This window comes from Lolium rigidum, chromosome 1, assembly GCF_022539505.1.
Source record: "Lolium rigidum isolate FL_2022 chromosome 1, APGP_CSIRO_Lrig_0.1, whole genome shotgun sequence".
NCBI lineage: Eukaryota > Viridiplantae > Streptophyta > Magnoliopsida > Poales > Poaceae > Lolium > Lolium rigidum.
The window spans coordinates 109,561,660-109,585,291 of record NC_061508.1 but is presented as its reverse complement, the minus strand read 5'-3'; the positions used below and the strand labels follow the sequence as shown (position 1 = coordinate 109,585,291).

The 23,632-nt window shown below is 44.4% G+C and overlaps 1 protein-coding gene across 1 annotated transcript; it reads right to left on the bottom strand.

The window, feature by feature from the left end:
- Nucleotides 1-1,375: 1,375 nt before the first annotated feature.
- Nucleotides 1,376-9,097, bottom strand: LOC124679524 (DEAD-box ATP-dependent RNA helicase 5-like). Its single transcript, XM_047215263.1, has 12 exons — nucleotides 8,623-9,097; nucleotides 8,367-8,491; nucleotides 7,557-7,664; nucleotides 7,359-7,439; nucleotides 6,361-6,439; nucleotides 4,651-4,736; nucleotides 4,455-4,579; nucleotides 3,542-3,610; nucleotides 3,353-3,446; nucleotides 2,623-2,787; nucleotides 2,450-2,542; nucleotides 1,376-1,630 (listed from the first exon to the last, which is right to left on the bottom strand). The coding sequence occupies exons 1-12, from the start codon at nucleotides 9,005-9,007 to the stop codon at nucleotides 1,538-1,540; spliced, it is 1,503 nt and encodes a 500-aa protein (XP_047071219.1). The 5' UTR covers nucleotides 9,008-9,097; the 3' UTR covers nucleotides 1,376-1,537.
- Nucleotides 9,098-23,632: the final 14,535 nt, after the last annotated feature.

The window sequence follows — 23,632 nt, the reverse complement described above, 5'->3', positions numbered from 1 at the left end:
AATAGCCAGGAGCAAGAGCACTCTGCCCATCTGCATGGTGCCAAAAAGATGACAATGAAATCGTCGTCTCTCGATTTCTTTAAAATGCCTGAAGGTACGGGCATAGTGACGGTCACAAAAGAAAATGTAGGTTAACTATGGAATATGGTGTTTTGTCTCATAGATCCAAATGCATATGTTATGGAAAATACATTCTAAATGTCTTTCAAAATGATAAAATGTTCTGAATTTTTTTAACAGATGTACATCTAGACATGCTACGTTCACACATAAAATTTTGTGGGAAAAAAATATTTTTATGGGCTGTGTAAGAAGACAAATGAAAAACTCGTAAGCTATTTGGAGCACAATTTCGTACCCAAGTCACATAATATGTTATTTTTTCGCGAGACTGTGCGGACATGAAATGTTCTGACGTACACCTATTTTTATTTTTATTTGTTTAGGAGAGAAGGTACCAGTACCACTAGTAAAAATGTCGGCCTTTGCAAAGACCCATGTAGCGCGAGCGCTTCCATGCATAGACGTGTCGCGGCAGAGAGCTAGCCCACCGGCAGGAGCAGTTGATTAGCACCAAAGATGGAAGGTCCAGGGCTTGTACCCAGGACTCCACCGTCGCCATTAACCGCTTAGTGACAGGGGCAACAAAAAGTTCTCATTTTATTCCAAATTTTTTAACCAATGCAAAGCAGATTGTCAGTCTTTTTCGCAGCTACTGATATTCTTCATGCTGAAGTCCCTTATATTTCCCTTCAGAAGGCAGAATTAGTGTGGTTAAACTATGTACTCCCTCCGTTTCAATCTATAGTGCCTATAGATTTTCTGCATTTGTTTCGTAATATAAGAGTAGATCTGTGTTTATTTGCAAAGAACCCCTTCCATCGAGATGAGCTGAATAGCTGAAAATAAGGAAACAAACTAATCCCGTGTTTCTGTTTTCACTTTTCTTATTTCTCTCCTATTTCTGAGATCGAGGTTGGACTCTTCAGGGGGGTTTGTGTTAAAAAATGACTTGCGCTAATTACCGTGCAGAAAATCTATAGGCACTATAGATTGAAACGGAGGGAGTATGAACAAGTTGAACACTTCCATCAGCTGTTTCAGATTTGGGAGAAGTTTTCAGGTGCTCGTCAGGTGGAACTGTTTGCTTCGGTTCATAATGATTACTGCAGGACATGTAGCTGATCCAGGTGTTGGTGCAAGATATGTTATTGATCTAGATGTTATGCAAGTATGTGTTTTGCAAGTAGGTGCTGCTAATCAAAAAAATCAATGTTACCATATTGTTTTGCAAGTAGGTGCTGCTGATAAAATATCAGTATACCATATTGTTTTGGAAGTGGACTGATACACTATTACACTGTAAGACTTCAATTCGAAAATCATGGTCAATCCCCGCATGATAACTGTTTTTTCTCCCCTTTCAGAAAGAACATAAAAGATTGCATCATCAACTAACATAAATCTAAACGATACTCATCCAAATTTTCCTACTGCTATTGCGCAATCAAGAAAATACACCAGCAAGGTCTGTCAGTTACTCCTCATCAGAATCACCAAACGTGATCTTTGTTGATTTAGGAGCATCTGCTGTGATTTCCTTGAAGTGGGAGCCATATATCTTTGATTCCTGCCAAAGAAATATTAGCAGATAATGTCAAGGTCATCTCATTCAAATTACTCAGATGCATTATATTATAATTTGATTTGTCAAACATCTCATTAATTCATGAATAAGTAACCAATCAGGTATTAATCTGCCTGTCATAGCAAATGCTTATGACACTAACCATTGTTTCCCAGGCTACATCTCCAATTTATAACACTTCAGCAGATCTTAACAAGAAAGGCTACAATGCAAGGCCTCGATACTTTTGATCGACTTGTGTTCTAAAGTCAACTTCTTTTCTTAGTTTTGAGTATAATGTACAGACCATGTGTTTCCAGTACCATACAAATGTAGAATAAACAATCATTACTGATAAAAAAGTATGCATCCCAGGTTTTTGATACTTCGTAACCACAACTTAAGATTCAATATACAAAATTAAAACAAATGAGAAACTAGTTGAAACACATTCAGCAATAAGGTTAAGTCATATAGCACATTTCAGCAACAGATAACTAATAACCAACATAGCCTTTCAATGAACACAGGAATCTTTTATAGTGATAAACTAATTCTTAATTTCATATACATTCTCCCTGTCAGGAATATCAATGCTTATGTACCAGATGAATAATCGGCCATATGGGCTGACATGTTACCATATGATACTACTGAAAAAAAAATGTCATAACAGTAAGGTCTGACGCTATAACATTTGTTGACAAAATCGATGAATTGGTCAATGTTATGGTAACTGCAGCCATCCACACCATGTGTCTTCTCCATATACATAATATAACTTCTAAAATGAAAATGTAAAGTTTCCAGAAAGCCACTAACCTTTTTCTTCACATGTGTGCCAAATTTCATAAGGGATGGAGGAACAACCTGATCAGCCTCCCTTAGAACATTGACAAGCTCACCAGCAAGTCCCTGTGTATGGAATAATAGTAACAATATTACACGAGTACAACTTAAACTTCCATGTCTAGTGTGCACATGATCTCTAGTACCTTGTTCTCTTGCATAAAGAATGTGTGTGCAACACCTTTCTTGCCTGCACGACCTGTCCTTCCAATCCTGTGCACATAATCCTCCGTCGTCAAAGGAAAGCTATAATTGATGACAACTTCGACATCAGGAATATCAAGTCCGCGTGAAGCCACATCCGTCGCAATCTGTAATGATTACAAAATAGTTAACACAAAATAGTGAAACAACAAAGCCACATAAATGCTGACTAATTTTTATGTTCAAATTTCCAGTTTCGTGAAAATCTTCACAATCTTGTGGGCTGTGCATGATAACAAACACAAGCACATGCTTTTACCTCATCATTCTTGTTCTTTTCATGTAGCCTACAAATTAACAACAAAAATCACAAGAACTTGATGATAAATGATTCGCTCTAGTATCCACAGTGCCAGATTTTTAAAGATATTATGAGTTTTCTGAACTCATTCTTTCAATTTTGGAAGAAAAAAAGAGCATTTGTGTTTAGTTGCTGAAAATACACGTCCCAGGCAACACTGACAAATCATAGTCTGAACAGCAAAATAAAGGAATAATATTTTGGAAGACATCGACAAATAGTTGGAAATATTAGCAACCTCCACAAGAAGAATCCATTAAGGTTCAGTATTAGCACCCAAAATAAGGAAGACATGTTTAGATGCTAGTCACGACAAAGCTATAAATGAACTATATTCAGGAGTACATGGAAGTCAGAGAGAATAAGCACACCATTAAAGGACATTTTCCTTCTTTAAATAAAGATAAGGCTTTTGTTCTATCATGCTGAGCCTTGTCTCCATGAACAGAAACGGCTTTCCACCCCCTACAGAATAAACATATATAAAATTAAACTAATTAAATTATAATTGAGGAAATAAGTTGTACAAATATTAACTTGCAGACAGAGATTTTTTGTACCTTTTATTAAGCATTGCTTCTACTCGTCCAGCTTCTTTCTTGTACAACACAAAAATTAAAACCCTGTTGCTGTAGCATCACAAATTGCAGTTTTCTTAGATTGATACTAACTATTAAGGGAAAAGTTCTAAAAAATAATGCTAGAGTGTTATATATGCAGAAAATTCAAGTTTGTGCAAGGCATTATTATTCTACTACCTCCATTTCAAGGAATAAGGCGCACACGTATTTCAAGACGAACTTTGACCATAAAAATTGAGCAACAAAATCTTGATTATATTATATGTTATTAGTATCGTTGGATTTATATTGAAAAGAACTCTTTAATAATACTAATTTCATACAAAAAAATCTTTATATATTTAAAGTAATTATTGGTCAAACAAAAAGCACGTAAAACGAGGGCACCTTATTCCTTGACACGGAGGTAGTACTAATAACTGGCGGATTAACATAATACTATTAAAAATTATCCCATCTAAGCAAAAACAAATCCTGAGCCTTAGCATTGCTGCTCTGAGAAAATAGCATAAGATTGCCACAAAGGAGCAGTTGAGGACAGCACCATTTGGAAGCAGTAGAAACTGGGAAGGTAAAAGATAGGGAGGTACAGAACTACAGATCCACCAATCATACTTGACTGCCTGCAAGATCTACGGGGAGAAAGGTAGGGAGATATGCTAGCCTCCAGACCTATGAGGCCAATGTAGAGGAAGAAAAATCGAGCAATAACTGAAGCAAATCTTGGAATCGTTGGAACTAGGAACCCACAAGGACAATCTGAAGCTGGAAAGTTGAGAACAGGTGGGCTAAATGGTTCTATGATTTCAAGATGAGTAGATTTCATCTGTCTACAGAATCTGTCTTGCTGCTCGGCTACCAGCAACATGTGAAATTTGTACTGAAAATGTACCTCTGTGCTCGGTGATATTTGTCGAGCAAAGCAACTAATCTTGAATCGCGTGCTCTATCATCCAATACTTCAACAATTTGCATCACGTCATGGTTAGCTGCAAGATCTTCTGATCCAACAACAACCTACAAAGGGTTAAACATGATAAGGCACAGCCAATCAGGTATCATAGAAGATGAAAACAGAGAAACATTACCTTTATTGGATTTGGATCCATAAACTCTTGGGCTAGCTGGTGGACAGCAAAAGGCCATGTTGCACTGAACATAACCATCTGACGCACTGCATAAGACAATTTTATATTTATGAATCATCATAAAGAACAGAACTGTAGGGCCATGGGTACAGAGACCTCCAGAGATAAAATTGTATGAGTAAGCCGATTAAATAAAGAGACTCTTTTTGCATGGAACTAAAGAGACGCTGATTAGTAAACAGCGTGAAAAGGTAATTTATTGACTCTTGAACGCAGTCCATGTAGAACATCAAAGTACCCACTTATTGCTTCTACACAGTATAACCAAAACAATTTCTACTTCATAATAAATACAGGATGCTCAAAATTCATAACACCAGACAAGGCTAAAATGGTTGCAAAATCTAGCAGGCTTGGTGCACATTTTTAGTTGTTCTGCCATTCCCTCTTGCACTATGTGAACGTATAGGCATACGTGCGCTCAACAACCAAACTAAGAGTACTGACATACTATGGAGCAATAACTAAGGGTGCGAGTGGTGCGGGCAAGGAATGAAGTCCACAACTCCACAGCTGTTCACGGTTGACAACATTGCGCCTGGCAGTTTCAAGTGGCATGCCCATACAGCCCAGCAGACGGCCGCAAGCCCGCATAGATCAAAATAAGCTAGATCGGTTGTGAACCAAGCATGTACCACCCTAGAGTGCTGGAACGTACATCGACTAGATTTGTGAGAGAGCTCTTTGTTCGGAAGTCGTTGAGTCGAGTCGAGTCGAGCTCGAAGAGTTGAGTCGACATGTCGACGATTAGGCGACAACTGGGCGTTGGGCGTAATAATAATAAATAATATATAATATGACAGGAAAATGAAATTATGCATCATATGATAGCAAATTAGAGTGTGACTAAGAGTTTTTTAGCTAACGTGTGGTTGAGAGTTAGAGAGGGAACAGAGTCAGGAGGCATTGGGATTTTTAGGCGTGACTTGTTTCAGGTACCTAGCTGCTTATTGGGCCGCTGCCATTTCACTAATAAAAGCCCATGGCCCAACACAAACACCTAACTGTCTTCTTCGTCTCCTCCCGAGCTTCATCGCTCGCTCCTCTGCTCTAATGGCGGTGCGCTACCTCACCTTGCAGTAGTGGGGGTTCCCTGCTCCTAAATCCGAGAGCCAGGGTGGCAGCCCCTCCTTGCCCCCTGGTGGCGCCGCTTGATTTCCTCTCTGTCCCGCTTGATTTCCTTCCTCCCCCGCTCAATTTGTTCTCTGTCCCGCTCGAATTCCTTCCTCTCCCGCTCGGTTTCCTTTTTCCCTTCCCAGGTACGCGACAACTACCCTGGGCGCGCGACTGAACTGCCCGTGACGATGCCCAGGCGAACGTGACAACGACTTTTTTCCCTGGGCGCACGCCCAACTCAGTTTCTCTGGGCGTCCTTCCCAGTCGTCCCCTCCAGAGCGCCCAGACGACTAGACGCCGTTTAGGCGACGACTAGGCGACGACTTCTGAACATAGAGAGAGCTACAGGTCAGCCATCTAGGTGAAGGAACGAACGAGAACGGCGGAGACTTCGATGAGATTGTGAAACTTCACTGGTGTTGGCAAGCAGCTGCAACTCGTGCCGCTTGCACCTGTAAGTAGAACAGACCCTGCAATTTGGCCAAGCCCTCTACACACACACGAAAACAAAGAAACACAAGGAGAGAGACTAACCTGATGATGTTTGGCTTAAAATCGCCCTGACTTCAGGTTCAAAACCCATATCCAGCATCCGATCAGCTTCATCTAGAACCTACAAAATACAAGCATGTCTTAAATCTTAATGGATACTTGTGACACTCTTATTCGACGATAGCAACAAGATGAAATGCAAGAATTTGATCAATGTACTAATCAGTAAGCATAATATCAGCAGCGGTCCAGCGAACACTGCAGATTAATTCACTGATGCTAGATATATGTTGATCCATTATGACTACTTATCATCATGACCACCATGTGCTTAATTCTAGTGATTTCTGCTTAATTAGATCCAAAAAAAATAGCAGATACTGAAGAGAGATAGGTGTGAGCAGGGGAAGTGCCTTCAGTTATTTTGTTGATATTCATTTAAGTTCTACCACCAACAATTTAATATATTTATAATATGAGCAACAAGATGGTGTTAAGAGTACGAGCAAGTCAGGAAGTTCAAGCTATTTTAATTTTAATCATTTTGTTAAGACTATGATCAGTGGCTATGGCATGTTACTGTTAGTGTTAGGTAGACAGGAGGTTCAAGCTCTGGAAATAATTTTATCATTTAGTATTATCCATTTTACCAATTACCTATCACCCAATTACAAGAAACCTTAGCATGCATGCTTGTATCTTGTCCGCTACAATGTTATTGAAGTCCAATCATGCACCTACTTGTCTTGCTAAGTGTGTCATGTATTCAAGATCTTAATATAATGCAATATAGTTTGTGTTGCTCCCTCCGGTTTTGAATACAAGGAAACTATCAAAAATACAATTTGCTGCTATACAAGGCCACTACCTCTACCCAGAAGAATTGATTACATTTCTGAAAGAATAATGCATTAAGCACAAACTCCGCAAGAAAACATAAAATACCACATGACCATGTTCAAGTTCCATCCTCATAATAAATAACTATTTTGCATATTGCAGCAATGAACAACAAAACTAACATAAGTACAGTTACTTACCACAAAAGAAACCTCATTAAGACGACAAATCCCCATTTCAATGAGGTCTTTCATACGACCAGGTGTCCCTATGACGATTTCCTGGTAGCACAGAAACAAAAAAAAAAAGTGAATAGATAAAAACAGAGTGCAAATCGGAATATGATGAATATTCGTTGGGTAAGCAAGACAAAAAAAAATGGGTTGTTGTTATCTTACAACTCCAGATTTAAGGGCAGATATTTGGGGACCTTTTGAAGTTCCACCATAGAGGCACACCGAATTTATCCCACATGGCGCACCAGCTTCAGTAAGTACATCTGCGATCTAAGCACAGCAACAAAGAGTAAATCAGTCCAGTATATTTAAATTCTAAAGAACCAAGTTCTTGATCAGAATATGGAATTATTCCATTGAGCAACACAAATTATCTATGGCCATGAAACTATAGACCAAGGTTAAAACATGATTATGTCATTCCCTTTGTATGGATTTGTTTCTCTAGGGACACAAAGTTGGTCAGATAAAATTTAAGAGTAGCATGGCAAGTGTCGAATTGCAAAGAACCAAAAGCATAAATGAGGATAACTGCACATAAGACGGGCAAAGGCAAATGCGAACGTAAATTAAGCATTTATAAGACGTTGCTACCAACCATTCATTATTTATCATTCTAAAAAAAGGTGGGGCAGTCGTGGTTGCTAAAAACGTGTAGAAGGAATTCTAAAAACATTATGCAACTAAAACTGCAAGTAACATTCATTCACAAAAATTGTTATATTGATGCGAAAACGATGCCAGATAAAGGAAAGCCACAACAAAGATGCAGCTTTCATTTAGATCAATTCGATGAGAAAACAACAAAAGGTGTGCAGAGCACATGCACTAGCTATGGCATGTATGCAGATTCATCTACTTTACTACTCAAGTTGAACTTTTAATCAACATAACTAATCAGAAAACCTCATACGAACTGATCAGAAAACATTTACAATGCCTTGCACACAAGAACATGACATGGAGATTTACCTGCTGAGCAAGCTCCCTAGTTGGAGCCAGCATGAGGCATCGTGGCATCCCCTTCTTCGCACCTTTTTCCGCCAACTTCTTCCTGACGTGCATCAGCGCCGGCACACCAAACGCAATAGTCTTCCCTGATAGCCAAGTTACAACAAACGCAACAAATCCTCAGGAAACGAACAGGATGAAGCGGAAGAATAACCTAACAAAATCGCAAAGTTGTATCTTTCGCAAAAAAGAAAGAAATCGCAGAGTTGTACAGTACCAGATCCGGTGGCAGCGATTCCGATGAAATCACGGCCGTCGAGGAGGTACGGCCATGCGAGCGCCTGGATGGGCGAGGGCTTGTCGAAGCCCTTGCAGCAGTCGAGCACCTTGGGCGGCAGCGCGGAGGCGGCGAAGGACTTGAGCGGCGCGTACTTGGGGTCGTCGAAGCCCTTCCCGGTCACCGCGACGCTCTTCTCCACGGCGCCTCCCTGGTCCGATTCATCTCTCTTCTTGCTGCGCTTGGTCGCTTCTTCCACCGCTGCCGCCGCATCCTCGGCCTCAGCCTCGGCCGCCAGCTTCCGCTTCTTGTCCTTCTTGCTCTTCTTGTCCTTCTTTCTCTTGTTGGATACTTCCTCCTGCGCGGTGAGGAGCTTGGGGTCCATGGCGGCGGTGGCGGCGGCCGGCGGAGGAAGGGAAGAGGTGGGGGTCGTGGAACGGGAGAAGAGGGGGAGTGGGTTTAGGGTCTGTTTGGTTTTTGCCTTGGATGGCCCCGCCAATGCAAGCAATCGCCACAAGGTGATCCAGGGTGGGCCGGCCCATTTATCCCTTCGCAAGCCAAATCGCACAAGAGACCATGGAGGATCGACCGCCTCCGCAGATAGCATATGCTTTACCAGAAATATCAATCAATCCCATTCTTGCAATTGTTCAGGATGCCCTCTTCCCGGCATCTAGCATTCTACTCATACTAGTTGAATGCCCATGCGATTGCTACGGATCCCACTTAAATTTTGTACAGAAATAATAATATTTTTTATTTAATAAAATTATAAAAATCGACATCATATGCATAGAAAACAACAACCTGACAATTATATCTTAAGACTAAGTGTAAAATGGGTAAACAAAATAAAATATACATCCTCAATAAAGTTTGTTCATTTTTTCATGCGATGCCACACCAATGTTTCTTTTTTTTGTATCTTCTTCGCCCATTTTTTTGGTGAATATATACTCATTATGCTTTTTTTTTGTATCTTCTTCCCTATCCTCAGCATGCACAAGAAGGGGCACACCTTCTTCCTCATTTCATCCCTCTCATTTCCATGGGCTTCTGCTCTTCCTCTTTTAACATAAATTTCTTGATTGTTTACGCTGATCATGATTAGAACTTCACACACCAAGTCACATGTAGATGTGCAACCAAGAAGATTATAGCGCACCACCTCGAAGCTCTAGTACCTGCCGACACCAAAGTCGAAAAGCACACCTAGCATCTGGCATCCACACCACGACGTGCTAGCTTCATGCACAATGAAGGGTAGCAAGTATATACTCCGTTAGTGATGGTACTTGGCAAAAATAACTGCAAGAAGTACCGTATTTTCTACAGGAAATCTTTGCATAAGCATCTTGTGAAGATATTCAATACAAAAAATTATAATAATTGTTATACCATCAGAAAAATAATCTCAAAAATTAAAATATACATGTTATCGATATTTTCTTGAATGCCCTGGATACTGGTTGATAAGTTGGGTCTTAAATCTTTCAGAAAGAGTGTCCCACTATTATTAAAGTCCAAGGATTTAAACATTTATGTAGCTCGCGATATAGCTTCATTAGGTAAGATCACTTCAAAAGTAATATAACAGAATAAGTGTGCAGATTTATTATGTAATGCAGACCGGACTATCAATAAAAAAAAAGCAGAGTTTTAGTTCATACCACTTGAATAGCTGCACAGGAATCTTCTTAGCTTGTTCATCACAGTAATATCACGTTTCTTTATCTAGGACCAATTCATCCTAATTGGTCCATGGATGACCCGTGTGCATAGTGAATAAGATCTGAGACATCCTGGATTTATACAGAGTAAGCAGTGCAATATCTTGCAGATGAGCAAATCGAGCTGTAAAACAACGATGCTAATAAATGGATAGATGAGTTTAAAAGAAAAGACAGAAAAGTGTCAGTAGTAGTAACACTCTTTTTCTGGCAATTTTGCAGCATCCCTGTAAGTCTGAAAAAGAACACCAGACGTAATGAGATGAATCCAGAATAGCTTACCGTTTGAATAAGCAGAAATTTCATACATTTGGAAAAGCACATTTTTTCTGTGAAGTGACCGACCAAGTAGCCTGTAATGGAGTAGATCCATGTAATTACCAATTCCAGCCCCCGCTCAGCCGCAAACCATTGTTTGTATTCCTGTTATTTCTCTCGTAGATGTGCTATACTTCTTCATCCTGCAGTAAAAGAGAATGGATCAACTAAATTGTATCCTCACATCACAACCCCAAAAGTTAAATCATGCACATCCGCTCGGTCATCCGATCTCCTGAACTCTTGACACTATCACGAAGTTGCCTCGGGGTCGTCAAGAAAATGATGGGAGCCGATGGCAAGCGGCCTGCCAGGGCAAACGAACTGTGTGGCGGAGCGGATAGCAAGCTTACTTGAGGACCAGATAGAGACAGTATCATCAGAGGCAGAGAAGCTCCTCTATGTACTTTGTGCCGAGGTTCTCCAGCTCTATCAGACTATCACGCCCTCCGGACGCCGTATGCCGACGGCCTTCGACTTCTGGGTCGATGTCGCGGCCATGGCCGGCCACCTGCGCATGGAGTGTCCGATTCAAATTGAGCCATGGCCGGCCATCTGACCCATGAATGCACATATACAGGAACGGTGGGCATCCATGACCGATGCTCACCCTGGATCGCATGAAAATGGAAAAAAATAAGTACAATCCCATCTTTTAATATGGCATATCATACTAACTACGTCTAGGCTATTCATGAGGAATGTGTAAAAATCAGTATTAATATTCTTTTTTATGATGGGATGTTAAAATGAGGTACAGTTCTACCTTTTCGATGACAATACTGAACATGAACGCTGAAGTCGTTTTTTCCAATTTAGAATTAGATCTTTGGAATTGAAATGAAATTAGATCTAGTTACAGAAAATTCGCCTAAATGTGGGATATGAAACCAGCTCAATAATTTCAGTTGTAGTATTAAGCAATCTAAGAATACATCCCCCTCTCACCTCATGTGCTTAAAAGATGTGTGTGGTTGGCACCTCAGTGTCGCCCAAATGCAAAGCGTGCCTAGTTCCCTTTGTTCCTGGAGCCTAGGCAAACACCACCATGAAAAAGAGAAAGGTCTTGCCAAACTGCAACCTTTCATCTTGACAGGATGAAGCCGGAAGCACAAGAAATACCCAAAACCATGTAATCTGCAATGTCAGACTTCAGAAGTAACACCGGTAGCACCAGATTTAGAAATCGAGCAACATGATAATTGATCAACATCACATGGATGTAGGTGTTCACTACCTTAAGAAGTAAAACTAATTAATTTGGCTACCACTTCTACACAATGATATTGACTACAACCCTGAGGAGGTCACGAGAAGCTCACGCATGGCTACGTGCTAAAAAAGTGCACTGGTTCTATCCATGAAAATCATCAAAAGATTACTGAATTGGGATTATGAAATTGTTGTTATAAAGTGATCCCTAGTTCTCCCTTGTCAATAATTTAACCTTCAATATGCTTAATAAGTGAAATCAATACGATGAAAATAGATTCACTATGCAAAGAGAAATTCCCATAAAGGGGAATTTTAAAAGCTTCATAGAAATTTCAGCAGCAGATTAATACATCGGTTATTCCCAAAATTTTCACCAATGCAAAAAAAAGCTTGCTGGTTTGAAATACAAGCTTACTGGTTTTTTCTCTACACTCTAGCTATGAATGGCACAAGAAAGTACTCACAACTTTGTGACGAATTCAGTATCACCCACATTCCATTGAGTAGCAAAAAGTAGCATCAGTCCATGGTCGACAAACAGTACCTTACTTTGGTTATCGACACCCCTAGTGTGCGCCCGCTCTTCTTTTTCATCATTCCTCCTTCATGTCCTATGAAATTGACAACACATGCATCACATAACAGCTCATGAGGAGGCCACATGAAACGTACACATATCTAGATGATCACATGAGATGCATGCCATGGAGAAATAGATTCAAATTGGCGGAGAGCTGGTTCATGGCTTGAAAATGCACAAACGGAATTTGTCTCTTCTGCATTTTTTTCAAACAGATGACATGCATGAGGTTGTTGCCTGCTGGGTTGGTTGGGAAAGAGAGGTCGTGGATGCTGAGGAGGCGGGGAGGGAGTTGGAGAGCGTCATACGATCAAAATGAGCCAACCTCTTATTGACCTTATCGTCGACCTCTTTTTGTATCATGGCCAATAGGTTGGAGTCGCAGACGGCGTGTCGACAGCCAGCAACTCCGGCCGGCGCCCCATCTCCTCAAAAAGCTACCGCTGAGAGGGGAACCAAGCCACCATCGTGCGCACCTCCTGGTGGTAGAGTTGCAGAGAAGGGGCGGAGGTCGGGAACCGGCTCAGAGCAGGAGTTCACATCAGGGGGAGCGGCGTAGGCGAGGGATTGGTACGGGTTCTCGGCATAGGTGGCTGGTAGTGGTGCCAAAGCTCTAGGGGTGGCGACGCCAGTTCAAGGGTTGCCGCTTGCCGGGGAGGGCGGAGACCACCAGCCTCTGTACCTCACCGCAACAATTCCTACGCAGTGGCGAGTTCTCCGCCCATGCTCGTGCGCGCGAGCATGAACATGGTGGCCGGCTGGCATGCGCATACTTCCTTGCATTCTAAGCGTCGGAGGACCGGCAGATTAGATCGAGAGGGAGATTTGTATTCTGGGAATGACGAATGTGACCGGCAAGAAAATATTTTCTAATTATTTTTTTATTAGCATCCACAGGGCTACTTGCCTAGTTATTTTGTATCCTAGTCACGGTGAGGGAGAGGAGCACCAAGTCAGGAATAGGAAATATCATCTCATACCATAGCCTTGAGCGTGATTGATGTTACCATAAATACCTTGAGCTCTAACTTGATCGGATGAAGCTGAGATAGGGAGAATAGATTAGAGGATCCGGATTGTTTTAATGACGACCACCAAAGTGTGTTAAGTGTCAAACAACCAACTCCCATTTAATAGTAAATAATGGTTGGCCATACAATCACGATTCATAATGGAAAGGAGTTAGAATAAAAAGAAAAAAGAAAACAATTTTGCATCTTTGGCACAATCTATATTTTCCGAAATGGATCATAATAAAAAAAATTCCAAAATTCACCTGAAAATCGAATTTCATTTTTTCAACACGATTCTTACTCAAACTGAAAAATTCTATAACAATCTCATGATTCGGAATTAGGGACTCGTGCGTCCGTATCAAATAGCAATGATTCGAAGCACTTCTTTTTCCGTTACACTATTTCGGATTGAAATGCCAACGGACCTCTATCTTTTCTCTAATTCACCCGATCCGATAGTACCCGTTTTTTGAACGTCCAGTGCCAAAGTCACTGAATGGGTAAGTCACCAATCCAATTCCGACAAATCTAGTTTAAATTATCAACCCGAATACAGAATAAGAAAAGGAAGATAAATAGTTAATGGATTTTAGACAAAAGGATCCTATTTTAACGAATCACACGGATTTACCCCGTGGAACCCGCAATTTTTGGTGCATACAATTATTTTTGTTAGAGCGACGGTGGTTAACTAAAGGAATACTTAGAGTCTTCCCACTACTTGATAAAAGGATCTTATGACTATCAGTTGAAAGGATCTTTCCGAACACACCTTACAATTTTCATCGTACTATGCTCTCCAAAGAGCAACTCTTCTCAAAATTTCAAAATAAAAAGTGCTGAGTTGGAATCCCATTCTAAGGATTCATGTGGTTCTGGGGAATCCAGCTAAGGAGAACTAGGAACGAAGATCTCCCCTTTTTCCGCCCGACTCTTTGATCTTAAACTTAAGAATGCTGGTTTTAATAGGCGATATTAACTGGACCAGCAGCACCTCCTCGAGTAAAGGCTTCCACAGCGGGTTGACCAAAATGAGGATCCCAAATAGCATGAGCAATAGGTCTTACGTGTAAAGGATCCTGTATCCATGATTCAAAATTTCCTTGCCAAGCTACATGAAACAGATTTCCGGACGTCCATTTTAATGGATTTACCCCGTGGAACCCGCGATTTTTGTGTCTTTTTTTTTTGATTAACTTCCTCGCGTATGTATAAGACCGAATCTTAAAAAATAAAAGAAGCTCTTTCGATTAGATACTTTTTTATTTTTTAGTAAAAATGGGTATTTGCTTCTGCAATTCCAATTATATCGATATACTTTATTTTATTTACTCAAATTTATTACTTCTGGAATTCTCTATTTATTGGGACAGATTTCGACCTGCTATTCATGTGGGTATTTCACTTTCCAGTAGCCATTTCGGTACATTCAATATACTCTACGGATAGAGGAATACATAAAGTGGAACATAATAAAATGAGAAATTGAAATTTTTTGTTGAAATTGTTCGTTTGGAAATTTTCTGAAAAGCTAATTATAGGTTCTTCTCTCCATGGGACGGGATACAATCTATTGTACAACCTTCCCATCGAAAACCACCACACACGAATACTTCTACCCCTTATCACCATGAGAGAAGCACGGAGATCAACCCGCTTCAAATATCGAACATGGATTCTGACAATGCAAGGGAGTTGGGTCCTCATATCGGAATGAATCAGTCTGAGCCCTCGAGAGGGCTTAGATGATCATGATTTCTGTTTTCTCTTTCTTTTGCTTTTTGTTTGTTTCGAGAAAGATATTGTCCGATTCTCCTTATATTGATTCTTTTGATCGAGATTTATCCTCAGTTTCTGTTTTCTTATTCGGGATCTTGCTTTTCATGGTTCTCATCTCTGCAACTCGCAATTTTCGCGAGAGAACCAAATCCAAGTTGGTGAAGATCGTGATTTTCAAAATAGGGAATCTAAATGAAACCTTTTTTTTTTTGCTCGACCGAATTAATTATCCTCATCGAGAAACTTAGACTACTAAATAGAAAAGATTTTATAATCATGGACACCCGCTAAAAAATATCCCTTAGGATTTCAAATCTGAACATTTTTCGAATTCGATTTTTTTCAAAATCGAAACATTTTCTCACTGAACAAGTACAAATTTGAACAATTTTCAAAATTGAACAAATTCCGAATATGAATGAATTTTGAATCTGAAAAAATTCAAATTTGAACAAATTTTAAATATGGAAAATTACAAATATGAGTAAATTTTAAATCTAAAAAAAATCAATCAAAAAAGAAAACAGCAAAATAAACACAAAACCGAAAATAAAACTAGAAAAGATAATTCACCAAACCGTGAACAAGCGAAAACCAGAAAAAAAACTAGGAAGAACTTTTTTTTTTTGCGAATAACTAGGAAGAACATAATAAAAGGTTTCAGAAACCGGGAATACTGGAAAAGCGTTTTGAGGTACGAAATTTGGTTGGCCGGAACAAATACATAACTACCCCTCAAAAACACGCAGATCCACCTGTCAGCTCTTTTTCCTGTTTAACTTCTTCTTCCTCTCTTGTCCGCTTTCTGCATGCGCCGCTCGTCTCCTGCGTCGCGACACTCCTCGCCCGGTCGAGCGCACCACTCGTTCTTGCTCGTCGGTCAGCATATGCTCGCCTACGCGCGCTCATTCCGTGGCGAGCTCCAGATATCCATCGAGTTCCACGGTAGAAGGAGGTTCAAATTCATCTCTACCTGGCCTGGAAATCGGTCACAATCAAACCTCCTCGCCGGGAATTGAAGATTGACGCCAGAATCGAGTCTCCTCGTTGTAGAATCGAGGTACGGTGTTAGCGGCGCCGACACCGATGTGAGCATTGGCTCGCTTCTGGTTCACCACAAATGTCAACCGAACACTGCAGGATCTATTGGGTAATTGGGTGATGATATCCAGGACTGGAAAATATTTTCCAATTTTGTGGGATCTATTCAGTGTCTGTTTTTCGACCCATATCGAAAATATCCAGGTTTGACCATTTTTGTCGGATCTACTAGAGATGCTCCTATGATGTGTTTGGAAGCTGTTGCGGTCAGAAACCCACCGGCGGGCAGCGACTGGCAACATCGTAGAGCCGGGAACAACTAGGGTTGCGGCTGGCCCCAGTCCCTCAGAGCGACGGCCCGCAAAGCCTTCTGGTCACACGTCCGATGCTGTCGCAAGGGCGTGCCACCCGACCTATACCCGGTCGGGAAGGTGTTGGATGATGCCTCGCTTAGTTTCCCGCATGGCATACACGTAAACATTAAATACGAGCCTCGATCGGCTCTCAGGTTATCCTGTGAATCGGCTCAGAGAGCCGATTCACCCATGATTCGTACAAGGTGTCCGAATATATGGTGGTCCTGCTTGATCAAGATAAAGCTAATGCGATCTACGACGATTTAGGGTTTTCACCGCATAATCGGATCATCCTACTCACGATTGGGCCTCGCGCTCGCGTACGGTGATCGTAAGCCGATCCTAGACAGGGCCTAAAAACCAACACGAGGTTGATCCCCGAACATCCTGTCTAGGGCTAGCAAACTACACCCTACACGCCGCTGGATCCTCCAACCCTTTGTAAGGCCTAACTATTGCAGATGTTAAACTAATCCTTGAAGAACAAGGAGCAACCGTAACGGATCGGATCTACTAAACAATGATCAAGCGGGGTGCCGCCCCTACACCTAAGATAAGTGTAAGGGCGGCTAGATGCGTAAGGGTTGCACTACGACAGCATATGATACGAAGAACAATGCTAACCCTAACACATCTAAGATAACTACGTTGCTCGCCATCAAAAAGGCTTCAGCACGAGCAACGCATGAACAACGTAGATAAACTTATGGAGAAACCCTCGAGACGAAGGAGTTGGCGATGCGCCGAGATTTGTTTGTGTTGAACGTTGGTTGTTGTTTATTCCATAAACCCTAGATACATATTTATAGTCCAGGGGACTTTCTAATTCAGGCGTGCACCTAACCGTGCACGGGTAAAACTCTAACTTCTAAATTAAGATGCGTATCCTACTATGGTACAGATACACGGGCAATTAGCCCAAACTTGGTACATAAGGCCGATTCACGTATTTCTTCCACGTATATTCTTCAAACCCATCTTGATCGCGGCCCACCTCTGAGTCGGTCAAATTCTGGTGATAACACATGCCCCCTGGTTTTGGAAATGACATTTCCAAAATCATTACGCTTTTCTTTCGTCGGGTCATGTCGTGGCAGAGCAGAGCTGCCGCAGAATCTTCCATCATTTCGCCTCGCCTCCTGGGCTTCTCTGCACGAATTGATAATTTCGGCATAACGTCCTCGAGAACCGTCATGGCATTAAATCTCCACTACACCTCCTTTATTTATCTGTGCCGAATGGTTCGCCACTTCATCCCCTTGCTCTGTTCTGTTCATCAGCGTCCAAAAAACCCTCTTCCCCTGCAGCAATGTCTTCCTCTTCCTCTTCAGGCCTCCCCCTCCAATCCTCGCCGAAGAGCAAGAACGAAGACGACCTCCACTCCGGGGCGAACCCCATCTCCTCCGACAAGGAGGAGAAAGAAGGAGAAGTAGCGAAGACAGAGCCCCCCCCCCCTCCGCCAAGCTTCCGCCAAAGAAGCGCTCCCGCATGTGGGCGGACAGCGAGGACGAGGATGATGACGAGGAAGGAGAAGAGGAGGAGGAGGAGGATGATTCCTCCTCTTCCGCTGGGTACCCGCCGACGAAGCGCTTCCGCGCTTGGGCGGACAGCGAGGATGATGATGATGACGAGGAAGAAGAAGCTCCGGCCGAAGGCTGGGGCAGCAGCGGCGAGGAATTCTCCGGTAGTAGTGCCGACGGCGACGCCGACGACGATGCTAGCGAGGATTAGTAATGTAGGATTGGTAGTTCCTGAGCAATCGGCTCTTCTTTTGCTGCTCTTCATTGTAAAAATCCTCTCTTATTAATGAAGAAGACTTTTCCTTAACTTGATCTTGCCGATTTCCTTTAGTGCTGATTCTGCCGATTGTTAGTTAGCCAATGCTCCAATGAGCCGATGGCAACGCATCGGTCTCTTATAATCCGCCCTTCATCTCTTCGACCACGGGGTGACTGCAATCTTGGTCAAAATTCAATAAGCCGATGTCAGCGCATCAAGCCTTCATGAACTATCCTTCATCCTTTCGAACAATGAATTTGAGTTCCGCCGGATCACCACCCTTGACGAAAATCGCGGCGCAGGACTAGCCGATGGCTACCCAATCGGCTTTCAAAAACAGAGCATCCACCAGGCCAGCTGCCCCCCGAGTCTCAGTCAAGGCGAAACGGAGATGAGGGAATTATCATGCAGAGCCAGCCAGAGCCGATCACCCCTCCGATGTTGCAGATGATCATACAACGGCTCAGAAGTAGAACTCCTCTGACACAGAGCTGGAGGTCCTTGTGCTTTGCACATGCGACTGGTAGAGATTTTTTTTTACGGGCCGATTTTTCTATCGGCCCCCAATATCTTACTGCACATGTAACACACATGCTCATCTGATTATGTGCCTCCCGAGCCGATTCTGCCAGGTAACTGCTGAAATCGGCTTCTGTGTTTAGCCAAGGTTTTACTGCACATGTATCGCACATATTCATCTGATTAGGTGCCCCCCGAGCCGATTCTGCCAGGTAACTGCTGAAATCGGCTCTGTGATTAGCCAAGGCACTCTATGCGAACGTCGGCTTGATTAGGACCAGTGTGGACTTCTTCTAGCTCATTAGCCGACGTAACCCTGTTGCCCATTAGATTGGCGTTAAACCCAGGCAGAAAGGATGGTGAGGATAATTTTGGCCGATTGCTGGAATCGGCCTCCACGTTGCTTGCTTGATGAAGGTTTTTGCAATGTTCCTCCATAGATCCTTGGGGGCCGATCCCCTGGATCGGCATCACCACGTTCATTCATCGATGTTGGTCTTGTTACACGGTCAGGCCGGTGGATAAAACCAGTCTAACCCCGTTCTTTGTCACGTCGATGCGCTCGCAGTCGTCCAAATTGATGCCTGAGAGTGGCTCCTGGCCTGATGTCTCCCAAACGTTCATACCAGCCGTTGAAATTTCAGCTGAATCATCTGCGTGGACGACTTCCACCTCATCTCCATCCCACTGTATTAGGCATTGGTGCATCGTGGACGGAATGCAACAGTTGGCGTGGATCCAATCTCTCCCAAGCAGGACAGCATAAGTGCTCTTGCTGTCGACAATAAAGAACGTCGTAGGGACAGTTTTCCTTCCTACGGTCAGATCCACATTCAGAACACCTTGTGCGTCAGATGCTTGGCCGTTGAAATCGCTCAGTGTCACATTGGTCTTGATCAGATCCGAGCTAGAGCGTCCCAACCGTCGTAGCATGGAGTATGGCATAATGTTAATCGCCGCTCCGGTGTCCACCAACATCTTGTTGACGAAGCTGCCCATTGATGTAACCTCGCAAGTATAGGGCCTTCAGATGCCTGTAGCTTCTCTCTCGTGGCTTCTCAAAGATGACCGGCCGCGGGCCGCAGTCAAGTTGTGCCACAGGTGCTTCGTCTAATCCTGGAGCACTAAACTCCGTTGGAAGGATGAAGACCATGTTTGTGCCAGCCGATGTCTCATCATCGGCTTTCCTTTGCTTGGGGCGCCACTCTTTTCTTTGTGGCCGACCTTCTTCGTCCAGGGTTCGCTGAATTTTGGCGGCCAGATCAGGCCGTGCCTTCCTCATCGTGTGCAGGTATAACCTTTCAGCTTCTTCCAACCCACGTAGACGCTGAACCCTTCGCTTATGGGAATGGCTGAGCCCATCAGGGCACCACCTTGGCCGATGATACTTGTCTTCTTCATCATCGTACTCTAGTTCCTCGAGATCTTCCACCCGAGCGGACTCAGCATGCTTGTTCCGAGGCGAGAGAGGTCCTAGACGTTTGAACACAGATACGTTGGCTGCATCCTTCTTCTTCTGTTTGCATTCTGGGCAGTTGCCGATTGTAGGCAATCGGCTCATTCCTGAGTCCCAGCAGTGTCTGAAGAAGGGGCAGTCCCAGTGCCTATCCGCGTCGTCTTGCTCCCTTGACCTTTCCTTGGCGTGGCGCTCGTATCGCTCCTCATCGTGATCATGCCGACGACGTCTCCTGTCGTCCATAGCCAGACGATCTGTTTCATCATCGTCGTTGTATCGCCGGCGTTGGTCATACTGACTCACATACTTGTTGAGGAGGTGATCGTAGAGAGGTCGCTGATATCTTATGTTCTTCACTTCTCCCTCCGTGACGTAGCGCTTGCCGTCGTGGCGGAGCCGATCGCGTGGAGCGGCTTCCTCTCGTGTCTTTGCTCGTGAGAGCAGCTGCCCTCATCTCCGTCCTTACCGCAGTGGTGCCCAAGTCCTACCATGTTGATATTGCACGAGAAATCTGGCCGGCACCCTCCATGGCAAGAATACTCCACCATGTTAACGGCGGGGAAGGGGTGTGTGTCGACCTTCATGGCGTACCGGTTGAAAATTATTCGCCCTTTCTCTATCGCCATTTGGATCTGCTGACGCCACACCCTGCAGTCGTTAGTGGTGTGGGTGAACGTGTTATGCCACTTGCAGTATGGCTTTCCGTTCAGCTCCTGCACCGTAGGGATTTTGTGGCCTTCGAGTACCTTTATATGCTTCTCCGTGAGTAAGAGATCGAAAATCTGCTCGGCTTTGGTCACGTCGAAGTCGAACCCCTTTGGAGGGCCTTGTGGCTTAACCCATTTGCAGGACACGGGCCTCGCCGCTCGAGTCCACTCAGCCCACTGCTACCTCTCGATCTCCCGCAGCACCTTCATCCTCGTTCGCCTCAACCAGGACCACCGCACGCTTGAATTTGTCCCGGTAAACATCCGGGTGGCGCCGTTCATATGCCGACGCTTCGCACCATGTGCGCCAATGAAGGGTAGTCCGCTTGGGAGGCCACGTCCTTGATCGATGATGAGAGACCCACCACCGCCAACTCGATCGCTTCTTTTCACTTACGTGAACCGAATAGCATCGGTTCCTAATGGTTCCGAAGCGCCGGATGTATTCTCGACACCGTCTCCCCGCGCTTCGTCGTACTTGTGCTAGATCGGCAATGCCAGCCTCGGAAGCCTCCGAGTGATACCGCTCATGGAACCGCTCTTCCAACTGCTTCCAAGTCCGGATTGAGTTCGGTGGCGCGATGTGTACCATCCGAAAGCCGATCCCGTGAGGGACCGTGCGAAGAACCTCACACGCAACTCGTCCGATGCTGAGATCGTGCCCAGCCTGCGCCAAATATCGGCTCACATGCTCGATGGAGCTGGAACCATCTGATCCACTAAACTTTGTGAAGTCCGGGAGCCGATATTTGGGTGGTAGCGGGATCAATTCGTACTCGTTGGGGTACGGCTTGGTATAGCCGATTGCCCTCCTTTTCGGCATCATGCCGAATTGGTCTTTCGGAATTGTACAAATCTGATCCGCGGTGATGGCCGAAGGTGTCGAACCCCGAAGATTCGCCGGGTGGCATACTTAGCCAGCCATGCTTGCTTTTCCGAGTTCCGAGCCAACCTGCAGGAGCTGGGCTCGGAGGTTTGTCGGAGTGGCGTACTTAGCTAGCCACGTTTGCTTCTCAAGATCCGCTCCCGACGTTCCTCCCGGCTGTTCCGGAGGCCCCTCGCTCGTCGCAGCCCGGTTCGAGAGTGCCCGTGTGCTGCCGTCCGGTACGTATGCGCACGCGTATCCGTGCGGGATCTCCTTGGGCGCCTCGGGTAGGAATTGGTAGTCACTAGGATCACCACCAATCTTGTAGACGACGTATGCCGATGAGTTCGGCACTTCCGGTGCTGCCCATGCGAACGGCGGCGGAGGATGGGACTGGAGTGGCATCTCTCCTTTGTAAGTCCCTAGAGCTGGTCCCGACGGAGAATACCGATGGCTCATGATTTCCTGGATCACGCGCGAGCGACACGCTCCAAGGTGTTCACCGAGGCTCTCGGAGTGGCGGTGCAGCGAATGAGCCACCATGTAGTTGATCTCCTGACGCAGCGACCGGTGCGTTCTTCGACGGGGCGGACAGGTCCACTCCATCGAGTGCGCCTTCGGGTGAGAACCCCATCCACCCGACGCCGTGGGAGCGGGTTCCGTGGAAAGAGCCGATGAGTTCGGCTTCGAGGACTGCCTTGATCTCATCATGCTTCTTCTTGAGCTCGTCGCTCGGATCCTCGTACTTGACCGGAGTGCTTTCCGCCATCTCGGATGTAGATGGCGATGCGGTGGATGTCGAAGATGGTCCCACCGGGCGTGCCGAATGTGTTGCGGTCGAAACCCACCGGCGGGCAGCGACCGGCAACACCGTAGAGCCGGGAACAACTAGGGCTGCGGCTGGCCCCGGTCCCTCGCAGCGACGGCCCGCAAAGCCTTCCGGTCACACGTCCGATGCTCGTCGCAAGGGCGTGCCACCCGACCTATACCTCGGTCGTGAAGGTGTTGGATGATGCCTCGCTTAGTTTCCCGCATGGCATACACGTAAACATTAAATACGAGCCTCGATCGGCTCTCGAGGTTATCTCGTGAATCGGCTCGTAGAGCCGATTCACCCATGATTCGTACAAGGTGTCCGAATATATGGTGGTCCCGCTTGATCAAGATAAAGCTAATGCGATCTACGACGATTTAGGGTTTTCACCGCATAATCGGATCATCCTACTCACGATTGGGCCTCGCGCTCGCGTACGGTGATCGTAAGCCGATCCTAGACCAGGGCCTAAAAACCAACACGAGGTTGATCCCCGGAACATCCCGTCTAGGGCTAGCAAACTACACCCTACACGCCGCTGGATCCTCCAACCCTTTGTAAGGCCTAACTATTGCAGATGTTAAACTAATCCTTGAAGAACAAGGAGCAACCGTAACGGATCGGATCTACTAAACAATGATCAAGCGGGGTGCCGCCCTACACCTAAGATAAGTGTAAGGGCGGCTAGATGCGTAAGGGTTGCACTACGACAAGCATATGATACGAAGAACAATGCTAACCCTAACACATCTAAGATAACTACGTTGCTCGCCATCAAAAAGGCTTCAACGACGAGCAACGCATGAACAACGTAGATAAGCTTATGCTGCCTAGA

Excerpts from the sequence above, each read along its gene's own strand:
- LOC124679524 (XM_047215263.1), bottom strand. The coding sequence starts at position 9,007 with ATGGACCCCAAGCTCCTCACCGCGCAGGAGGAAGTATCCAACAAGAGA. Across the intron at positions 3,611-4,454 it reads AAATATCACCGAGCACAGAG|CAACAGGGTTTTAATTTTTG; the intron begins GTACATTTTCAG and ends GTGATGCTACAG. Across the intron at positions 3,447-3,541 it reads GAAGCAATGCTTAATAAAAG|GGGGTGGAAAGCCGTTTCTG; the intron begins GTACAAAAAATC and ends TTTATTCTGTAG.